The sequence below is a fragment of the Hevea brasiliensis genome, chromosome 2 (genome assembly GCF_030052815.1).
Source record: "Hevea brasiliensis isolate MT/VB/25A 57/8 chromosome 2, ASM3005281v1, whole genome shotgun sequence".
Lineage (NCBI taxonomy): Eukaryota > Viridiplantae > Streptophyta > Magnoliopsida > Malpighiales > Euphorbiaceae > Hevea > Hevea brasiliensis.
Genome location: NC_079494.1, coordinates 89408485 through 89432526, shown reverse-complemented (window position 1 = coordinate 89432526; position 24042 = coordinate 89408485). Strand labels below are relative to the sequence as shown.

Below are 24042 nucleotides of genomic sequence, written 5' to 3'. Positions count from 1 at the left end.
ATAGGTAGTTTGAGTTTGATACTGCTTTCATACTTGTACTGTGTATGGGTATATGGGCATATGTTGGCTCCTACTAGTTATATATGGAGGTAGGTGTTGATCAAGATGGAATTTGTTCCTCTAAGTAAATAGAGATAAAATCCTATGTTCATTTAATTGTTCTTGATGTTTCAAGTTCTGGCCAGACAGATAGATCTATTCGAGAAAAGAGTTTCGATGAGAAAATCTTTTAATCAAGAACTGGAATTAAAAGAGAACATAATATTCATAGCAAATGGAGTTTGACATAAACCATGACTCGGCTTGAGTTGGGATTTTGTAATGAGAGATTCTAGTGCATGGTAACATATGATTATAGGTTCATTTAAGGTAAACCTTATTACTAATTGGGTGGCCATGGCATGCTATGCTAGGTGTTAACCATGGTCTATGAGGTTCATAAAATGATTTAGAGAAATCATTTATGGTAAGAAAGAGTTCTGATGATATTAAGAGTTGATATCATGTCTCATTGCCAATTAGTGATGAGCCTAGTAAGTCACACAAATACACAAGTTATCACCTATTTAAATATGATTTAATTAATTAATTAAAGAGTTTAATTGATTAATTAAATAGATTTGGTTTGCAATTAAATTGCAAAGTCCCTAGCATGACTTGAAACCAAATCTAGATTATTGGATGTGTAGTATAAATTAAATTTATATTTAAAGTGTTTAAATATGAATTTAATTGATGAGAAATTAATTAATAGAGATTAATTAATTAATTTATATTTGATATAAATTAATTAGAAGAAGAAAAATAATTATTTTGGGTTAAGAACTCAAAATTAAGACACAGGGGCATTTTGGTCATTTTGCAGTGTGACACGTGGCATCATGAGATGGTGACACATGGCATAACACATAAGCTTGCCAAATGTTTTTTAATCATGTAAGATGATTAAAATCAAGATTAAATATAGGTTTGACACTTGGCACAATGTGATTGGGTCACTTAAACCTAGAGCTAATCAAAAGGTGACATGTGGCTAGGGTTTAATGTGTTAACCTAGCTATTTAAGTGTGGTTATGAAAAGAAAAAATAACCAGCAGCCTCTCCTCTCATTTGTCACGCCACTTTGAGCCTCTCCAGCTATTTCTCTTCATCTCTCATCAATTCAAAGAGATTAGCCATCAATCTCTTGAATTAAGAACACTAGAAATTGTTTCTAGTGTCCTGTTTACATCTCTAATCTCTTAAAAGGCAGAACTTGAATTTCTAATTAATAGAAAAGGCTTTAGAAGCTGTTCAAGGGCTGCCATAGGTGTTCTTGGTGTGGACAAGCTAGAGGGACAACATTTGGTGTCGTGAAGACGAATCTCAAAGGCGCAGACACGCTGCAGCACATCAAGAGGTTAGTTTAATCATTCTTGATTTAATCTAGGGTTCTAAAATTAATCTGATTAATTTTAAAATCTTAAATGGAAAATACAGATCCAAAAACATATTAAAAGAGTTTTAATATGTTGTTTATCATTGAAATCAAATAGATAAAAATAAATCTTGCATGGTGCATGTGACCCTAGGTGAAAATTTTTGAATTCAATGGTATAATCTTGTGTTTTTCACGCTTCTGTTCCTTCAAAGTCAACATTTATGTTTGACTAGTAATGAGAATAGTAAACATAATGACACAAAATGCAAGAATTAAATTGCTAAGGGAAAAATAAGATATGAAATTTGTAATTCATGAAATGTTCATGGATTACTTGGAATAGGAATGGTAATTCACCTAAATGACTTAATGAATCACTTGAATGTGTGAATGAGACATTAGTCCTCATCATCAGAGAAAGGAAAAATGCTTTGAGTATAATGGTACTTCAGAACAACTGATGTGAATTGTGATCATTATGATGATATAATGAATGTATAAATTATGAGGAATGCAATAATTATATATAATTGTGATTTAGAAATCTATGTTCCCACTAGGAACATAATCAATTGTGATAAATTATAATTGAACTTATAATTAAATAATGATATTTTAATACATATTAATGTTTAATGGTACTTATGTGTCCATGTATTGCCTAGACACGTGTGTTAGATTGGATAGATTGGCATGCCAAGAGGGTATTGTTTGAGCTGTACTGCATAAGGTTTTATGCCTGTGTTTATGGCTTTATGCCCACATTTATGGCTTGTATGCTTGATTATCTATTTATCTGTTATCATGGTTTTCTAGCCATATCGATTGCGTACGTCGTTGACATTCTGTATCTATTAGCATGGCTTTTTAGCCATATTAATTGCATACGTGGTTGACATTCTGAGCTTACACGTTCCATGGTATGACGGCCCGAGACACTGCGGTGTCCAGTGCCTAGGACCCGCTTATCCAGTTTAGTTAGCCTATCATAGGTTACTTGGGTAGTGAAATTTGTTAAGAATAATAAGAGTAATTAATGAAGAGATAAAAAGATTAACAAATAAATATAACTTCAATAGATAGTACAAATGCATCTTCCATACTAATATAAACATAACTTTAATATTTTTATTAATTTTGTATATTACATATTATTATTGTCAACTTATGAATTAAACACTTCCAAAGAAGAATAAATTAGGACAATAGATAATTAACCTTAGAAATTTCATATGAAATTAAATTAATTCCTGAGTATCTAAATTTTGCTTAGGTTTTATCTTTATTTGTATATTATTTCTTTGTTATATTATTGCACCACTAAGCAGTAATGCTTAGTGCGATGGATTCCTTGCATAGGTACTGAAAATAAAACCCAGTGAACATTTCACTGGGATTTTTGGAGTCTAGATCTGCAGAAGTGTTCGAGGTTGTCACCTCTTCAGCAATACATGTAGATAAGGCTCACATTAATCATATTATGTATTTTATACATTATAAACATTTCTTATGTTGTAATGTAAATTAAGAAATTATACTGAATAAGTATGTGATGTAAGTACATAAATTTCCTCCTTCATATGTAATTAATTTGTATAATATGTAAACTGTGAATTTATGCAATTAGTTTGTAAATTATGTAAATCAATGAAATTGAGAATTTTGATATATGAGTTGAGTTGGAATATGAATGAGATTGAGATTGAGAATATTGGGAATGTTAGTAGTGTGCCCTAGAGCATATCATTTAGTATGTATCTTGTACATATTTTTATTATTAAAAGGCATTTCCACTTTTTCGTTTACATAATATATTTATGTGTAATAGAAAAGGTCCATTGATATTTTATTAGAAATATTATTCTTAAGTTGTTAAGAATATGAGTGATAATATTTCTAGCACGAAGTATCATAAATAGGTTCACAATCGAGGATACTTCATAATAAGGACATGACTTATCCAGAAAGAATGTATTCATGTTTGTTCCCAAGTTATTTATATGAGATATAAATAAGATGGAATGGTGAGTCTCATGCCATATAACAAACATGATAGGTACTTATAAATGATAAGTAGGCCGAACCAGTGACACTTATGACAAGCACATGGAGTTTACTCTTGTCAATGTTTTGTCATAAATCATATCAGTGCATATAATCTTTAGACTTGAGATAGCACAGTTATCTTGTATATAGGTAGTTTGAGTTTGATAATCGCTTTCATACTTGTACTGTATGGGTATATGGGCATGTGTTGGCTCCTACTAGTTATATATGGAGGTAGGTGTTGATCAAGATGGAATCTGTTCCTCTAAGTAAATAGAAATAAAATCCTATGTTCATTTAATTGTTCTTGATGTTTCAAGTTCCTGGCCAGGACAGATAGATTTATTCAGAAAAGAGTTTCTGATGAGAAAATCTTTTAATCAAGAACTGGAATTAAAAGAGAACATAATATTCATAGCAAATGGAGTTTGACATAAACCATGACTCCAGCTTGAGTTGGGATTTTGTAACAGAGAGATTCTAGTGCATGGTAACATATGATTATAGGTTCATTTAAGGTAAACCTTATTACTAATTGGGTGGCCATGGCATGCTATGCTAGGTGTTAACCATGGTCTATGAGGTTCATAAAATGATTTAGAGAAATCATTTATGGTAAGAAAGAGTTCAGATGATATTAAGAGTTGATATCATGTCTCATTGCCAATTAGTGATGAGCCTAGTAAGTCACACACATACACAAGTTATCACCTAATTAAATATGATTTAATTAATTAATTAAAGAGTTTAATTGATTAATTAAATAGGTTTGGTTTGCAATTAGTTTGCAAAGTCCCTAGCATGACTTGAAACCAAATCTAGATTATTGGATGTATAATATAAGTTAAATTTATATTTAAAGTGTTTAAATATGAATTTAATTAATGAGAAATAAATTAATAGAGATTAATTAATTAATTTATATTTGATATAAATTAATTAGAAGAAGAAAAATAATTATTTTGGGTTGAGAACTCAAAATTAAGACACAGGGGCATTTTGGTCATTTTGCAGTGTGACACGTGGCACCATGAGATGGTGACACATGGCATAACACATGAGCTTGCCAAATGTTTTTTAATCATGTAAGATGATTAAAATCAAGATTACATATAGGTTTGACACTTGGCACAATGTGATTGGGTCACTTAAACCTAGAGCTAATCAAAGGGTGACATGTGGCAAGGGTTTAATGTGTTAACCTAGCTATTTAAGTGTTGTTATGAGAAAATAAAAGACAACCAGCAGCCACACTCCTTGGTCACGCCATTTTGCAGCCCTCTCTCTATTCTTCTTCATCTCTCATCAATTCAAAGAGATTAGCCATCAATCTCTTGAATTAAGAACACTAGAAATTGTTTCTAGTGTCCTGTTTACATCACTAATCTCTTAAAAGGCAGAATTTGAATTTCTAATTAATAGAAAAGGCTTTAGAAGCTGTTCAAGGGCTGCCATAGGTGTTCTTGGTGTGGACAAGCTAGAGGGACAACATCTGGTGTCCTGAAGACGAATCTCAAAGGCGCAGACACGCTGCAGTGCATCAAGAGGTTAGTGTAATCGTTCTTGATTTAATCTAGGGTTCTAAAATTAATCTGATTAATTTTAAAATATTAAATGGCAAATAAAGATCCAAAAACATATTAAAAGATTTTTAATATGTTGTTTATCATTGAAATCAAATAGATAAAAATAAATCTTGCATGATGCATGTGACCCTAGGTGAAAATTTTTGAATTCAATGGTATAAACTTGTGTTTTTCACGCCTGCCTTCAATTGGTATCAGAGCCACTATATTTGCCATTTAGATTGTTGAATATATGATTTAATTGTGTGATTTGATCATGAGATGATTGATCCATTGCTGGTTGGATCAAGAGGTGTGGCGCCATGCTTGATGAACTCCAACATAGTGCGCATGGCTTTGGAAGATCATGGTGCGCATGATTGTTATTAAATTCTGCAATTGTTGCATGATGAAAGGTTCATCATATGACTAATTAAAATGTTTAATTAGGAATTTTAATCACACAATTAAATTATGATTCAAATCAGAATTTTAAAAATTGTTTGAATGTGATTCAAATCTGAATTTTAAAAGTTGTTTGAATGTGATTCAAATCTGAATTTTTAAAGTTGTTTGAATCATATTTAAATCTGATTTTTTAAAATTGATTGAATAAAATTCAGATCTGATTTTTTAAAAAATGTTTGAATGTGATTCAACTCTGATTTTTTAAAAAATGTTTGAATGTGATTCAAATCTGAATTTTTGAAGTTATTTGAATGTGATTCAAATATGAATTTTTAAATTTGTTTGAATGAGATTCAAATCTGAATTTTTAAATTTATTTGAATCATATTCAAATCTAGATTTTTAAGTTGAATATGGGATATTCAATTTAATTTAAGTATGTATGTTTTATTTAATTGTTAAATAGTGATATGCATGATGGATGATCATGGATTATAAAAGACCAATGTGATTGGATTTATTTCTTTTATGTTTCTTTGGGATTGTAAATTAATTAATTTATTTTGGGCATGTATTATTAAGTTTGTAATAATTTTTGGGTTGTAATTTCATTTATTTAAGTTCTTGTAAATTCGCCTTGGTATGCCAAGGATTACTATGTAATATTGGATTGCAAGAAGTTCAAGGAGGTCAAGAGCATTGGTGGGACCAGTGGGAGGAATTCAAGATCAAGTGTTGATTATGTACTCCTTTAGCAACTCTTGTAAAATGAATGAATGAAATGCACCTAGGAATGCCCTGATTCAATTCTTGGTGGCTCACTGAATCCCTTAGAAAGTCCATGATCATACCATATTTACTGCTTATCCATGAATGCATGAGATGTATGGGAATGTATGCAATTATATGATATATGCATGCTAAATGGATAATGTGCAAAGTGAGACCTTAATAGTAATTAGAATGACCATAAAATCTTCCAAACAAATGATTAAGTTGGATATGCTATAATTAAAGTAATTATAACATAGGCCTTCCATTGGGGCAATTATTTTAAGAAATTTTAAATAGTTACATGAGATGCAATTAATTTAAGAGATTTTCTTAAGAATAATTGTTAAGCATGAGATGTTGTAAATATGTAAATGGTTTGGTGGCCAATATTGGATGTACCTGAGGACATTAAAATTATTTACATAATTACTGGCTCAATGGGATCAACTTAACTAATGCAAGATAAGTCAATAATGGATGTACCTGAGATTTTGAGCATTAGGGGCTAGGTAAAGGATTGAACCTCACATGAGATGTGATGGGCAAGGAGTTGCTCACTTATAGTTTATTGCAATTCCAATAATGGATGTACCTGAGGATGATCAATAGAATTATAAGAATTCAATCACCCACTAGAAATCCATCCAACTAGGATTTCCGTTTCCTACTTTGGAAATGTAGGATTCGTTAAGTTAGTGGGAGGACCAATTTGATTAAAAGACCATAATCATTTTGGTTAATTACATGATACATTTACTAATTAATCTGGTTATTTTCTGCAGATAAAATTCAGATAAAAATGAGAACAAAACAACCACCACCATCCAATATCCTTGCGAGCATACTTGATCACAATAGGTTGACAGACCAAATCATGCGATTGGCTAAGAAATTTGAAGCTTGTCCTGAACCTTGAACATATAGGATATGTTCTAGATTCAAATGTTCCTGGTCCCTTACCTCTAGAGGCCACACAAGAGGAACATGATACTTTGGACAAGTGGAAGGAGCATGATATGAGAGCTAAGTGTTACATGCTTGCTTCCATGAGTAATGAGTTACAGAAGCAACATGAGAACATGCAGAGTGCGAGTGAGATCCTCCTTCACCTACAAGAGTTGTATGGTGAGCAAAGCAGGAATACTAGGTATGAGATATCTAGACAGCTATTCCGTATGAGGATGTCTGAGGGACAGAATGTTGGGGATCATGTCCACAAGATGATTCGGCTGATTGAGCAGTTGGAACATCTTGACTTCAACATGGATTTCCAACTACAGACGGATTTGATCCTTCATCCCTTCCCGAGTCTTTTGGGAATTTTGTGACAAATTTCCATATGACTAAACAGGAATGCACCTTAGCTGGTTTACTCAACATGCTGGTTATTGCCCAAAAGAATATGCCAGGCAATAAAGGGAAAGAGGTAGCTTTGGTTGCATCTTCTTCTGCTAGAAAGTCCAACAAGAAGAAGGGAAATAAGAAAAAGAAACCTCAGATTCCTGGTCCTTCCAAGAAAATAGCTAAACAGAAAAGGAAGACTAAAGCTGATGGAGGCAAAGGAAAGTGTTTCTACTGCCAAAAGGATGGGCACTGGAAAAGGAACTGCCCAGAGTATCTTGCTTCTCTGAAGGACAAGAAGGATACACCTTCGGAAGGTATGTCCATATCTTGTTATTTAGATTCTGATGATACTCATAGTTCATCTCCAGCTTGGGTTTTAGATACTGGTTCCAGTTCTCACATTTCTAATGATATGCAGGAACTAGCAAACAGTAGCAGCTTGCGTTCTCAAGATATTAGAGTCCGGATTGGCAATGGCTCAACTGTTGAAGCTTTAGCCATAGGATCTAAATCTTTTTACATGTTTGGACATGTTTTGTGTTTGGATAATATTTTATATGTACCTAATGCATTTAAGAACATCATTTCTATATCTAGTTTGACTAGAAATGGCTATGAATTTCAGTTCACTAATGATGTTTGCAATATTTATTTTGGAAATAAATATGTTGGTTCAGGTTATATGAATGATGGTTTCTATTATTTGGATAATAATGACAAACACAAATTGAATGCAAGTGATCTAAAAGAATGCAATGCCATGGTGAAAACCAACTCAAGTTCAAAATATATTTGGCACTTAAGATTATGTCATATTGCAGAAGATAGGATTGCAAAATTAGAGAAAATGGGGATTCTATCCTCATTGGGCTCTGAGCCTACTCCAACTTGTGAATCTTGCCTTCAGGGTAAAATGACTAGATCACCCTTTGTTGGACAAGGGCTAAGAGCTGAAAATATTTTGGAGCTAATACATAGTGATGTATGTGGTCCATTTAAAGAAATGGCTAGAGGGGGTTTTCATTATTTTATTACCTTTACTGATGATAAATCAAGCTTTGGGTATTTGTATTTGATGAAATACAAACATGAATCTTTTGAAAAGTTCAAAGAATTTAAATCTGAAGTAGAAAATCAAACAGGAAAGAATATTAAAGCTCTTCGATCAGATCGTGGAGGTGAATATTTGAGTACTGAATTTGATGAATACTTGAGAGAGCATGGCATTGTTTCTCACCGACTCTCCAGGAACGCCACAGCTGAATGGTGTATCTGAAAGGAGAAATCGCACCCTATTGGATATGGTACGTAGTATGATGAGCTATACTGATATGCCAATCTTCTTTTGGGGATTTGCATTAGAATCAGCTTTGTATATTCTGAATAGGATTCCATCAAAATCAGTTTCTTCCACACCTTATGAGATATGGCATGGAGGAAAACCAAGTCTTAAGCATGTTAAGATTTGGGGTTATCCAGCATATATCAAAAAGCTGAACACTGATAAATTGGAGACTAGATCAGAAAAATGTCGATTTGTTGGATATCCAAAAGATAGTTTTGGATATTATTTTTATTTGCTTACTTCACAAAAGGTTGTGATAAGTAGAGATGCCACATTTCTTGAATAACAGTTTGTTCAAGAAGGAGGCAAAGGAAGGCAAATAGAGTTAGAGTTGGAGAATTCTGACCAACCAACAGATCAGATGGATGTAGATCCATCTTGTCAACCAATACCCGTTGATGAAACATCTACAGCTGTTCCTCGTAGAACAACCAGGGTATCTCACCCACCTGTGAGATATGGTTTTCTTCATGAAGAAGAACAAGAGTTGTCTACTCATGAAGAAGTAGATCATGGAGATGATCCACTTACCTATGAAGAAGCTATATCAGATATAGACTCTTCAAAATGGATTGATGCTATGAAATCCGAGATTGATTCCATGTATAAGAATTAAGTTTGGGATCTTGTTGACCCACCTGAAGGTATTATACTTATAGGGAACAAATGGGTTTTCAAGAAGAAAATTGGTTCTGATGGAAAGGTAGAAACCTATAAGGCAAGGCTAGTAGCGAAAGGGTTTCGCCAAAGGCAAGGAATCGACTATGAGGAGACTTTCTCGCCTGTTGCCATGCTTAAATCAATTAGGATTTTATTAGCAATAGCTGCATACTATGATTATGAGATTTGGCAGATGGATGTCAAAACAGCTTTTCTCAATGGATACATTGAAGAAAACATTTTCACGGAACAATCTAGGGGATTTGAATCCCAAGATGATTCCAAGGTATGCAAGCTAAAGCGATCCATTTATGGGTTGAAACAAGCTTTGAGGAGTTGGAACATCCGTTTTGATGAAGCCATTAAATCCTTTGGTTTTATCAAAAATGAGGATGAGCCATGTGTATATAAGAAGGTTCGTGACAGTGCTATCACTTTCCTTGTCTTATATGTGGATGACATACTGTTGATGGGTAATGACACAGGTATGTTGACGACTATAAAGGTATGGTTGTCAAATACATTCTCCATGAAAGACTTAGGAGAGGCAACCTATATTCTTGGAATTCGCATCTATAGAGATAGGGCGAAAAGAATAATTGGTTTATCCCAAAGTCTATACTTGGAAAAGGTGTTAAAGAGGTTTAACATGCTTGATTCCAAGAGAGGATTGTTACCAGTGAGACATGGTATCCATCTTTCTAAAGAGATGTCTCCAAAGACACCTGAAGAAAGAGATAAGATGGCCAGGATTCCATATGCTTCGGCTATTGGAAGTTTAATGTATGCAATGTTGTGTACTAGGCCAGATATCGCATATGCTGTTAGTTTGACTAGCAGGTATCAATCCAATCCAGGTTTGGAACACTGGATAGCTATCAAGAATATTCTTAAGTACTTGAGAAGAATTAAGGATTTATTCTTGATTTATGGAGGTGGAGACTTGCAATTGGATGGTTATACTGATTTTGATTTCCAATCAGATATCGATGATAGAAAGTCTACCTCTGGATATGTGTTCATTTGTAATGGAGGTGCAGTCAGTTGGAAGAGTTCCAAACAGAGCACGACTGCAGATTCCACTACAGAGGCTGAGTATATTGCTACATCAGATGCTGCAAAGGAAGCTGTTTGGATAAAGAAGTTCGTGACAGAACTTACAGTAGTTCCTTCCATTGAGTCAGCAGTTCCACTACACTGTGACAATAATGGAGCAGTCATACAGGCTAAGGAACTAAGGTCTCACCCAAAATCCAAACACACATAGAAAAGCGCTACCACATTATCAGAGAAATAGTTGGGCAAGGCGATGTAGCCATTCAGAAAATAGCATTAGCTGAAAATCCAGCTGATCCATTCACTAAGCCTATGTCACAGACTCAGTTAGACCGACATCTTGAGAAGGTAGGTCTAAGATATTGTAATGAATGGCTCTAGTGCTAGTGGGAGATTGTTAGTAGTATGCCCTAGAGCATATCATTTAGTATGTATCTTTATTTAGTTGAATATGGGATATTTTTATTATTAAAAGGCATTTCCACTTTTTCGTTTACATAATATATTTATGTGTAATAGAAAAGGTCCATTGATATTTTGTTAGAAATATTATTCTTAAGTTGTTAAGAATATGAGTGACAATATTTCTAGAACGAAGTATCATAAATAGGTTCACAATCGAGGATACTTCATAATAAGGACATGACTTATCCACAAAGATTGTATTCATGTTTGTTCCCAAGTTATTTATATGAGATATAAATAAGATGGAATGGTGAGTCTCATGCCATATAACAAATATGATAGGCACTTATAAATGATAAGTAGGCCGAACTGTTTTGTCATAAATCATATCAGTACATATAATCTTTAGACCTGAGATAGCACAGTTATCTTGTATATAGGTAGTTTGAGTTTGATACTGCTTTCATACTTGTACTGTGTATGGGTATATGGGCATGTGTTGGCTCCTACTAGTTATATATGGAGGTAGGTGTTGATCAAGATGGAATCTGTTCCTCTAAGTAAATGGAGATAAAATCCTATGTTCATTTAATTGTTCTTGATGTTTCAAGTTCCTGGCCAGGACAGATAGATTTATTCAGAAAAGAGTTTCTGATGAGAAAATCTTTTTTATCAAGAACTGGAATTAAAAGAGAACATAATATTCATAGCAAATGGAGTTTGACATAAACCATGACTCTAGCTTGAGTTGGGATTTTGTAACAGAGAGATTCTAGTGCATGGTAACATATGATTATAGGTTCATTTAAGGTAAACCTTATTACTAATTGGGTGGCCATGGCATGCTATGCTAGGTGTTAACCATGGTCTATGAGGTTCATAAAATAATTTAGAGAAATCATTTATGGTAAGAAAGAGTTCTGATGATATTAAGAGTTGATATCATGTCTCATTGCCAATTAGTGATGAGCCTAGTAAGTCACACACATACACAAGTTATCACCTAATTAAATATGATTTAATTAATTAATTAAAGAGTTTAATTGATTAATTAAATAGGTTTGGTTTGCAATTAGTTTGCAAAGTCCCTAGCATGACTTGAAACCAAATCTAGATTATTGGATGTATAATATAAGTTAAATTTATATTTAAAGTGTTTAAATATGAATTTAATTAATGAGAAATTAATTAATAGAGATTAATTAATTAATTTATATTTGATATAAATTAATTAGAAGAAGAAAAATAATTATTTTGGGTTGAGAACTCAAAATTAAGACACAGGGGCATTTTAGTCATTTTGCAGTGTGACACGTGGCACCATGAGATGGTGACACATGGCATAACACATGAGCTTGCCAAATGTTTTTTAATCATGTAAGATGATTAAAATCAAGATTACATATAGGTTTGACACTTGGCACAATGTGATTGGGTCACTTAAACCTAGAGCTAATCAAAGGGTGACATGTGGCAAGGGTTTAATGTGTTAACCTAGCTATTTAAGTGTTGTTATGAGAAAATAAAAGACAACAAGCAGCCACACTCCTTGTTCACGCCATTTTGCAGCCCTCCCTCTATTCTTCTTCATCTCTCATCAATTCAAAGAGATTAGCCATCAATCTCTTGAATTAAGAACACTAGAAATTGTTTCTAGTGTCCTGTTTACATCACTAATCTCTTAAAAGGTAGAACTTGAATTTCTAATTAATAGAAAAGGCTTTAGAAGCTGTTCAAGGGCTGCCATAGGTGTTCTTGGTGTGGACAAGCTAGAGGGACAACATCTGGTGTCCTGAAGATGAATCTCAAAGGCGCAGACACGCTGCAGTGCATCAAGAGGTTAGTGTAATCGTTCTTGATTTAATCTAGGGTTCTAAAATTAATCTGATTAATTTTAAAATCTTAAATGGCAAATACAGATCCAAAAACATATTAAAAGAGTTTTAATATGTTGTTTATCATTGAAATCAAATAGATAAAAATAAATCTTGCATGATGCATGTGACCCTAGGTGAAAATTTTTGAATTCAATGGTATAAACTTGTGTTTTTCACGCTTCCGTTCCTTCAGGGAATATATGATATTGTGTTGAGATTGTTGGCATTGAGTCCTGTAAAAATATATTTGAATTGTTCTTTTACAGGTTTAGAAGAACCGCTTTCTTAATTTTTAGCCGGCACTCTGCTAGATTTTTGATAAAAATTTTCAGAATAACAAATTAATCAGATTTTAATAAACAGTATAAATGGCCTAAACCTTACCTAGAAATTTTTGAATAAATATATTAAGAATTTAAGTGAAATAAGATAAGATAAGGTACTCTGGCACACTGTGTGATATGCCTTGCTCGGCTATACTTTAGACGGGTGAGGGGTGTTACAGTATTACTCACCTCTTGATGTAACATCCTCACTTTAGCTATTCCGTACATTCTACTATTTTGATGACCAATGTCTGTTCGGACAGCTAGAATGACTGGAACTATATGTAAACTAGAGTGAGGAGTGATAAATAACTCAAATAATAGTGAGAATAAATTTAGAAAAATTTAAGCAATGAAATACAACAAAGTTAAGTGAGCTGATACTTCAGCGATGGGTGACTTAATGGGAAGTAGCAGTGAAGACAACTAGTAACCCTAAACCAGAGGGAAATCTAGTGAGATAATTTCTGAGATGCTAGAGAAGAGTTACGGCGCCCTAGGTAGCATTAGAATGCCAAGAAAAGGTTAGAAGAATTTTTAAGATCGGTATAGATAGTTTTGGCTCCTTAAGCCATACAGAGGGCATTTTGGTTATTTTGCCTTCAGAGACGATTTTTGACCAACTTGTCTATTTATGTAAGTGAATTATATGACATAAAATATGAATAAATATTGAAGAAAAATTAATTAAAAATGAATAAAAAAGGAAAGAAAATAAAATGATATTAAATAAGATTTATGACATCATGCACATGTAAAGATGATGCAATTAAAACTTACTAGCCAATCATGATTCAACAAGCACTCATAAAAAGCATAAAAGGAGATAAAAACTAATAGAAAAATCAGCTTCTTCTTCCTTGGGACTTCTTGGCAGAAAATCTCCATGGGAGAGTTCATTCCTTCTTCATTTTTAATTTGCTTGAGCTCCACCAATTTACACCATAAAACTCATAATCCCTAACACTAAACTTTGATAATTGACCTTGGGGGAAGGTTGGTACCAAAAAGAAGAGGAGAATTAAAGGTTTATCAAGTTGGGAATTCCATCAAATAAAGTTAGTGCTACTTTCTTCCATACTTTTCTAGTAAACTTGAAATTGAGGGTGAATATGGGAAGAATTTCAAGAAAAAAATTGAGGAATTATTCATGTTTCATGAAAGAAGAATTTTTTCTAGCATGTGTTGCTGTGGGAATTGATGAATTTAAATGAAATAAAATATGTTTATTGGAGTTGCTTTGCAGGTACTTGTGATTGGATGTGTTAAATTGCATATTGTTTGAGTAAATTGGAATTTTGGGGTAGGGTTTAGGGGCAAAATTAGGGTTTTAATCATGTGTTGGTGAATCGAAGTCCTAATGGTCAATTAGTGACCATTTGGCTATGTTTGATGAGGAATTGAAGTGAATTGTGGCTTTGGATTTGAGGTTGGGTATGCTGCCTCGTAGGACCTGTAGGGCTGGATGTGAGTCCAGCAAGTTAGAGTAGCTGTAACTTGAGAGGTGTAGGTTCAATTGGTGCAAGGCCAATTGAACATGAAACTAGACACATAATAGCACAACTTTGATGAAGAAACCTTGCCCAGAAAACAAACGTAGAATACCCTAAAAATTGACCGAATTTGAGTAACCAATTCTAGACCTAGTAAAAGTGACCAAATGAATAGTATTTGTTCATTTGGCTATAACTAATTGTAGAATTTTATATCAATGAAAAGATTAGACAATTTAGAATAACTTTCATGAAGAATATAACTCCAAATTTTGACAAGAACTTAATGAAATTGTCCATCAAATTCAAGACACTAAATCTGACAGAACCAATTCTGCCCAGAAATTCTAGGTAGGTAGCAATCCGGCCAGCCCTAAATAAATTAGCATAACTTAAGCTAGAAAACTCTAAATGCAGTGATTCCAAAAGGGAAATTGAAATAAACACAATAAGGAAGAACTTTGATTAAGAATATTTAGCTAAATTCTCACTGTAGAATTGCCTAATGGAACAATGAACTCTAGCACCCAAAATTGAAAATTTTGATTTATTTCCTATTGGTTTGAAGTATTGATTGGCAACCAATGCCAACACTTTTGTGAACCAAAATGTAATAATTTCATGTGGTTAGAACTCATGTAATTATTATGTAAGAGAAAGTCAATAATTTGAATAAATAGTATGTGAATAGTAACCCCAAAGACATAAGAAATAATAATAGAAATTAATACCTTGCATGGTTAATGGCATATGGGAAACAAGAAGAATGTTTTGAGTACAATGGTTTATGAAAACCATTGCTGTGAATTGTGATGAATATGAGTGATATAATGAATAAATATATGAATTATGATGAAGGCAAAATTTATGTAGAAATGTATTTTAAAAATTTATACTTCTGTTAGGAATATAATTGAAATGCTATAAATTATAATTGGAATTTATCATTAAATAATGAAGTCATAAAACACAATACATTAACATTTAATGATACTGTGTGCCCATGTATTGCCTAGACACGTGTGTCAGATTAGACAGATTGGCATGCCAATAAGGTATTATTTTAGCAGTACTGCGTAAGGCTTTATACTTGTATTCATGGCTTTATGCCCGCACTCATGGTTTTTATATCCAATTATATGTTATCATAGCTTGTAGCCATACTGATATGTTATCATGGCTTTTTAGCCATTCTAACTGCGGTGTCCAGTGCCAACGACTAGTTATCCAGTTTAGTCAGCTTGTCATAGGTTACTTGGGCAGTGAAATTTATTGAAATGAGACAAGAATAATAGCAACTGAAAATATTAGCAATTAAATAAAAGAGTAAGAATATTTAAAATAAATTAGATTAGTTATTTAGTATAAAGAATTGAAATGAATTGGAATGATATTAAAATTTAATTATTATGAAATAATATGTGATAACCTAGAAAGCATTGAATGAAATGATAAAAAGATTTGCAAAAGAGGTATAAGTATATTACTACTGTGAATTTAGGAATAGATTGCTTCTTAAGAGGAATAAATTATAATAAAAGATAGTTGATACTAGAAGTATTATATTAAATTAGATTAAATTCCAGAGTATCCAAAGTATAATCCATTTCTTTCTTTATTTGTATATTATTTTCTTTGTTATATTATCGCATTACTAAGCAGCAATGCTTAGCGCGATGGATTTGTTTCCTCACGCAGGTACTAAAGATAAAGCCCAGTAGATGTTAGACTGGAATTTTTGGAGTCCAATTTGCAGAAGTATCATAAGTACTCAAAGTTGTCACCTCCTCTGCAATGCATGTAGATAGGGCTCACAAAAGTTATTTTATGTATTTATAATTAGTTATTATGTTGAAATGTAAATTATAGAATTGTAATTAATTTATATATTATGTAAATTGTAAATTTATGTAATTAGTTTATAAATCATGTAAATTTATGTAATTTGAGAATTTTGATATATGAAAAAAACATGAATGAATTTGTACAAATGAGTATGGATTTGAATTACATAATGATTATTGAAATGATGATATGAGTATGAATGAATTATTGTATGAAAAATATTGTTGAGATTTTCAAATAGATAAATAGTGAAATACGTCAAATGATAATAGTAACAGGGGAAACTCCGCTAGTTTCCCCATAGAAAAATAATTGATATTAAAATATAACAAAAACAAATTATTAAAGGAATAAAGTAAGATAAGATAGGGTGCTCCGGCACCGAGTGTGACATGCCTTGCCCGGCCACACTGTAGTCGGGTGAGGGGTGTCACACTTGAAGCATATTAAACACTGTAAACACGAACAGTAGCTAATCATTAACTGTATTCTTTCGAGTTCCTCACATCCAGTTCTATGAAGGATAGACCTTAATGTGTTATTTGGAAACAAGTTTTGGAACCTAAAAAAAAGGGGGGGGGGGGGGGGGGAGGGAATAAGGCAAGTAAAACCAACTTTGATTATCAAAGTAAGGAACTTCGGTTGCTAAAGTCTTGAGCCTTAAATGCTCTTTTTGGGTAGTAGCTACTTCGGTTACTAAAGTAGAGAACTTTGGCTGCCAAAGTCTTAAACTTTAAAAGCTCTCGAGAAGCAATAACTACTCTAGCTATCAAAGTAATGATTTTCAGCAACCAAACTTAGAAATTTTTAGAATTCCTAATTCAAATTCTCTAGAAAGCCACATCACTAAGCTTCAAAAACTCATGCTAAAAGCTAAAACATCAATTAAACCATGCAAACACCTTTTTATAACATCCATGAACTCAAAAAACAACTTGAGAAAGGCACATGTATCCATTAATAAATCAAATCTACAAATCACATGTATCCATTAATAGATCAAATCTACAAATTTTCTCAAGTTAACTAATCCTAACACAATAAAAAACACTAATTTCAATAAAACCACTTCAAAACTTTTAAATCCAACTAGTTCAAAACCTTTATAACTGCTAAAAAGTTCAAGAAACCCTAAAAAAACAAGCATGCATCCAATATTCTTACCAAAACCAAAACAAAAGAAAAAATCAATTCCATTGCTTAAAACCTAAAATCAAAACTCACATGCAATAACTTTTAAAATATCTTACTCATAGCTTTTACACACTCATAAATATATCAAAATCCAAAGAAAAGAATGCATGCATCCTACATTTTCTCCAAAAACCAAAATAAGATACTTACCTTTCCTTGAAGCTTTACAAAATCCCTTGATAAATTTAATCCACTCCTAGCTTCTCACCAAGGAATGAGCTAACATAAGTCTATTGCTCACATGGAACGTTTTGTGGAGAGAAGGCTTTTTTTTTTTTCCACGTAATAGTGAAGTGGGAGAAAGGAAAACTATTTTCTTTTAAATTTTTAACTTGGAAAAAACTATTTTTGCCCCTTGTTGTTGAGGGGACTTTTAACTGTCGAAGTCCATATTGCCTAGAAAAACACCTCGGTAATAAAAAGGAACCTTCAACTACCAAAAGTTATACTTTTGATTGTCAAAGTTCATACTTGTTTGCTGATTTTTTAACCTCGCAAGTGCACGAATCGCTAAAAAGTAATAAAGTAGTTAGTAGAGTATTGTCTCACATGGAATTTAGTTAGCAAGTACCAAGCTACACAGCAATTTTGACTGTTTAGGCTATCGAATATAGATGGAGAGTGAATTAAATCTATTTTGGATGTTGAAAATAAATTTTGAATACAACTATCTATTAAAGCAATTCCAGAATTAAGATTTCATACTTTAACTTTATTATGCATTTTAATTTTGTCTATTCATCGAATTGAAAGTCATTGCTTTGATAGAAATTAATTCTGAGATATCTTAGGTCCCCTCTCAAGGCACTTAAAGTGTGTTTTAACCAGGACCAAATGCTACTTTCATTGGCAATTAGTCCTAATAAAAACCCTTTAAAATCTATGATTAATTATGGAACTCCACAAAGTATTTCAGCCTATCTCTAAGTCAGATTTCCTAAGTTCAATATTCTGATTTTCCAACACTAACCTTCACCTTTCAGTCCTTCAATTAGTATCTTATGTCATGTCTAAGTGGGTACCAGCACATGGCATGCATTAAGAACATAGAATATTAAATTAAAGAACAAAACTCAAATCCAATAAACAAAACTGAATATTGATCCATAATAACGATTATAAGCACTACTCTCCTAATTCCAGAATAAAGGAATTACTCACTCATGGTGAGTTTAACAAACATAATGAAAATAAATTGAAAGAACATAAAAAGTCCACTTAAAGAAATAGAATAAAAGAGCCGAAGAGGATTTTCTGCAGCTTTGAACTTGTGGAACTTCGGCTGAGGATTCCCCTTTTGTGCTGATGCTCTCTTCTTTAAAACGGTTGTAAAGAACATGTATGTGAAAGATGATAGCCCCCCTTATGTTTTCTGCTGCTCCTATTTATATTGAACGATCTAGGGTTAGGTTTTTAGAGTCCCCAAGGCATCAAAAGTCTCTTCTCTCTGCAAAAAACTAGAGTTGGAACCCTAATCAGGAAACTGGTTATCGGCTGATACACGGCACATGTGTCACTACAAGGCCCAGGGCCGTGTAACTTACTGGAGCTTGAATGGTTGCATCTTATGTCGAGGCAGGAGTTTACACGGCCTTAGGTAGTTACACGGGTCTGATTGCACGGCCCATGTACTATTGCTCTTCCAGGAACTTTTCGAGCTTTGCCAGGCAGAATCTTAGACGAGTCAAGGGAGGTTACACGGGTCGTGTTACATGGACTGTGTACTGTGTTTCTTCTTTGACTTCTTTGGTTTTCTCCTGGCAAAAGGTTACATGGCTCTGTGGTTGTGGTTACATGACCTGTGTACTTTGTATCAATAATAATCTTCCTTCCTTGAGTCTTTCCAAGCTTCCTTCTTTACTCTTATGCTTTGGAACTTCTTCAAAACACCTAGAAACATGCAGAAAATATAGAATTTAGTACAAGGTGATGAATTTTGCAAATGTTAATGAATTTAGAGGTTATGCATGAAATCATCTATCTAAATGCTATGAAATATTATATAAATGTGCTTAAAAACATCTATATAATACAAGTGTACCAAATACCCCCAAACTCAAACTTTTGCTTATCCTCAGGCAAATCAAAACCTTTTTAGAACACATTTTAGGGAATAGCCCATAAATATAACCATAAATTCAATATGCATATAATTAAAATCCTTCAACCTTCATACTAACTACCCTCTTTCAAGGCATAAAGGTTTCAATTGCTACCTGCTTAAAACCTCACCCCCTTTCTTGATGTTTCAACTAATTGCTCCTCTATGCAAGGCTATTAATAAATCATAAATAACCTGTTTCATTAGGATAGACTTAAGAAACACTTACTCCCCTCAAATTTTTGCCTCTATTATGGAAATTATTGAGATTGATTTAATTCCAATATTGATTTAATTCCAACTCCATAGGCACATTCTAATTTTCTATCTCCACTAATGTAGCACATACTTTCAAAAGATCAAAAGGTCTTTAGAAAGGTTGTAATGGGGTTAAGGGATGATGATTTGGTTACCAAAGAAGGGTTTTAAGAAATGCAAATTTGAGGATAGCTTTCATGGACAAAGTTCTAAGTATACCAAGTTTTACTCTGTTGATTTTGCATGGGGAAGAAGGGTTCTTTAGAATGCCAAGCATACTGTCATGATATTTATTTTGGGACTTTCCCTTTTTTTTATGGGTTTTATGTCCCTTTTGTCTTCTTCCCCCAGACTCATTGCTTTTGTTGGGTTGGAAAGATAAAATTTTTCTGATTTTAATTGCACACTTGCACTCTTCTTAGTTTTCGCATCTTCTCCTCATTTTTTTTTTTTAACTTGATATACCTATCCTTCATACAATAGACTTTCTCAAAAAGGTGAGGTGAGTGTTTAGGCTAGGGGCTAGGTAAATAATTGTGGATAACATGGAAAATTAGACGGGTGAAAATATAGGCTCAAGTTAGCTACAAGGGGTATATAATTTAATTAGAGATGGCTAAGGCTTAGTGAGGCCATATCGAAGAATACCTTAATTATCTCTTTGTCGAGCATATGCTAGGATTTCACCTCGATAGGTCCAAGAGACATGTTCTAGAGCTAGTGAGGCATTTTTAGGTTTGTTTGTATTTCAAAAATTTTCTCCTAACTTTATAAGTTCAATGTAACAAATTAATAGCTATGAAGGGGTTTAACTAGTCTAGCTCCACTACGGTGGTTAAGTTTTTCACAGACAACAAATTAAAGCCTTTTTGCCTATCTAGATACATTCATTCCTCAATCTAATGGAGTTCAATTATTAGCTTTTTAATATTTGTGGTTACAATTCTAAGTTTAAAAGCATTTCAAAAGTTTAAAATTTACAAAATTTTCTAGATTTTTGATAAACAAGTATAATATGGATATATTAAGCAATGTAATGAAATGTGATGATGCAGAGCATGAAATGCATCTATACCCCCAAACTCAAATTTGACATTGTCCTCAATGGCAACACAATATGCAAAATTAAGGTATGGCACAAAAATTATAACAAAGCATATTATGCATTAAGAATTGAAAGTTTGGACAAAAAGCAAGTAATAGACACCTATAAGCATAGTTTAGTACTAGGCATAAAAATTTTACATGAAAGAACTCATCCTAAATTCGTAACTCTAGAAAGTCTCTGATGGTGATGATGGTCTTTCTCCGTCCAGCCTCTCCATTATCATATCAAGCTTGTTGTGCACTTCTTAGAGGCTGTCTTTGAGTGCTTGCATCATGTTGTTTAGGGTGGTCTCCATACACTAAAGGTATGTAAGGACGGGGTCTATTGGTGGTGGTGTGTATGGGGGCACTCGAGCGGGGGACTCGTGGTGGAGTGGCTCTTGGGCTTCCTCCTGTGCTTGTGATGGTTCACCCAATTCTTCTGGTACTTTGTCTCACTTGGGGATGACGTCCCCTTTGGCGTTAACCAAGAAACATGTGTTGCCAACCTTCTTACATATCCCCATAGATATGCAGATAGTTTGGTCAATTCTGGCAATGCCAGGGATGGAGCAGCAGCCTGTGATGCCCTGGGAAAAATCCAAAGTGGAGTGATATGGTGGTGATGAGCCCGCTGAGCACTATGTGGCCTGTTGACTGATTAGATATGCGACGAAGGTGGGCCTTGAAACTACCAAGGAACTCTAAAGTGGTGTCCTGGTAGGCAGGAAATTAGAGTTGGGAAAATCTAGTCCACCTAATGCTATCGAGCAGCCCATCAACCTCCTCATTTAGGCTGAGCTATTCTAACCACCTAAAATCTATGTATTTAGTGGAGATAATTCTCCTGTTGTTTAGCAGTGCACATAAATCTCTACGGGTGGAATTGCGGAATATCTAAAAGATGGGGAACTCAAGTTATGCTAGCTGTGGAGGTTGCGGTGCAGGTTGTGGTTGAGATACAGGTTGTGGTTGGGGTGTGGGTTGTGGTTAGGGTTGAGGTGGTGGAGGTGGGGCTTACCTTATTCTCAGGCAGTGGGGCAATGGCTGAGGAGGTGAGGATGAGGAGTCTCCTCCTTGCCTTAAGGAAGAGCTCATTCTTCTTGCTTGTCTCTTAATAAGTGCCATTAGTGACTTTGGGAGGAGGAGAGGCTAGGGTTTTATAAGGGGAAAGGCGATTTGAGAGGGTTTTAAGGGGGAAGAGGCTTAGAGAGGAAGAGTTTTTGATTGGGAGGGAGTTTAAGGGGTGTTAGGAGAATTTAAAGGGTCGTTATGACCCTTCGTTTTGCATGTTTTGCACCCCAGGTATGGCATCTGCGACATGATACATAGGGCGTGTATCACTGCACGAGTCACAGTCCTAGGACCCGTGTAACCTTCTTTCCAAAATTTCCTTTTTTCTTTCTATATTACACGGCCTGTGTAAATCTGTTTGGGGACTCGTGTAACTTCCTGTTCGAAGGTTGCGTTGCTTATTAAGTTACACAGTCCGTGTAAAGGCGATTTGGGACCCATGTAATTTTTTTTCTCCCTTAAACTTAAAAATTTCTCTCTCCATTGTCGAAGCACACCCCGTGTAATATTACATGGGGTAAACCCATGTAAGTTTTTGGAGTTTGTGCAGGAGTGGTTCTGGGATTCCAAAAGGTTACACGGGGCATGTAGAACTATATATAGGGCTCGTCTGAAGTTCTAGCTCTCCAATTCTCTCTGTATGAAAATTTAATGCTAAAGTTTTCCTACCACTATGAATAAAATGAATGTAAAAATTAGCAATAGAGTTACTTCTCTGGTTTTGTGCAGTCTCCTCTTATGTGGTTTTGACTTGATGTCTCCTCTCCTCTTTTACCTTTGGTTCTTTTCTTTTGTAGAATTTTGATTTGGGGTACCTAAAAAAAAAGGATATGAAAGAATATAAAGTAAAATAATAGAAATAAAAAAAGAGAGGTTACAAAAGTGTTTTAGGTTGCCTCCCAAAGAGTGCTTATTTATAGTCATTAGCTGGACTGTTATTTTATTGTTCACAGTCTATCTGGAGGGTTATCAAAGGTGTAGTTGGCTTCCTTCTCTATGGGTTCTCCCTGAAAGTATGGCTTTAGCCTTTGCCCGTTCACTTTGAATGCACTTGAGGTTTCACTCCAAATCTCTACAGCTCCTTGCGGGAAGACTTGCACAAACTTAAAGGGTCTGGACCATCTTGACTTCAGCTTCCCTGGAAAAAGTTTTAACCTTGAGTTGAAGAGCAAGACAAGGTCTCCTTCTTTTATTTCTTTTCTTGCTATGCATCTTTCATGCCATCTTTTGATCTTGTCTTTAAAAATCATGGCATTCTCATACGCATCCTGCCTGATTTCGTCCAACTCATTGAGCTGTAATAGTCTTTTTTTACTAGCAGCTTTGAGGTCAAAATTCAGGGTCTGAATTGCCCAGTTGGCTTTGTGTTCAAGTTCGATAGGGTGGTGGCATGATTTCCCATAAACCAGCCAAAAGGTTGTTGTTCCAATTGGAGTTTTATATACAATGCAGTATGCCCACAGTGTATCATCTAAGTTCATATACTAGTCCTTCCTTGAGCGGTTTATTATTTTCTCTAGGATACATTTCAACTCTCTGTTTGAAAGGACCACTGGTTTGAGGATGATAAGGTATGGCCACCTTGTGAGTCACTCCATACTTTTTCAATAGTGTTTCAAATTGTTGGTTGTAGAAGTGACTTCCTCCATCACTGATTATTGCTCGTGGTGTGCCAAATCTCGTGAAGATGTTCTTCTTAAGGAATTTTATGACCACTCTGGCATCATTAGTTAGTGTGGCCATTACTTTTACCCATTTTGACACA

The 24042-nt window shown here is 34.0% G+C and overlaps 1 protein-coding gene across 1 annotated transcript; it reads right to left on the bottom strand.

Annotated features, from left to right (window-relative positions):
• Positions 1 to 23224: 23224 nt before the first annotated feature.
• LOC131177921 (uncharacterized) lies at positions 23225 to 23758 on the bottom strand. The gene has a single exon (XM_058143100.1). The coding sequence runs from the start codon at positions 23756 to 23758 to the stop codon at positions 23225 to 23227; it is 534 nt and encodes a 177-aa protein (XP_057999083.1).
• Between the last annotated feature and the right edge of the window lie 284 nt (positions 23759 to 24042).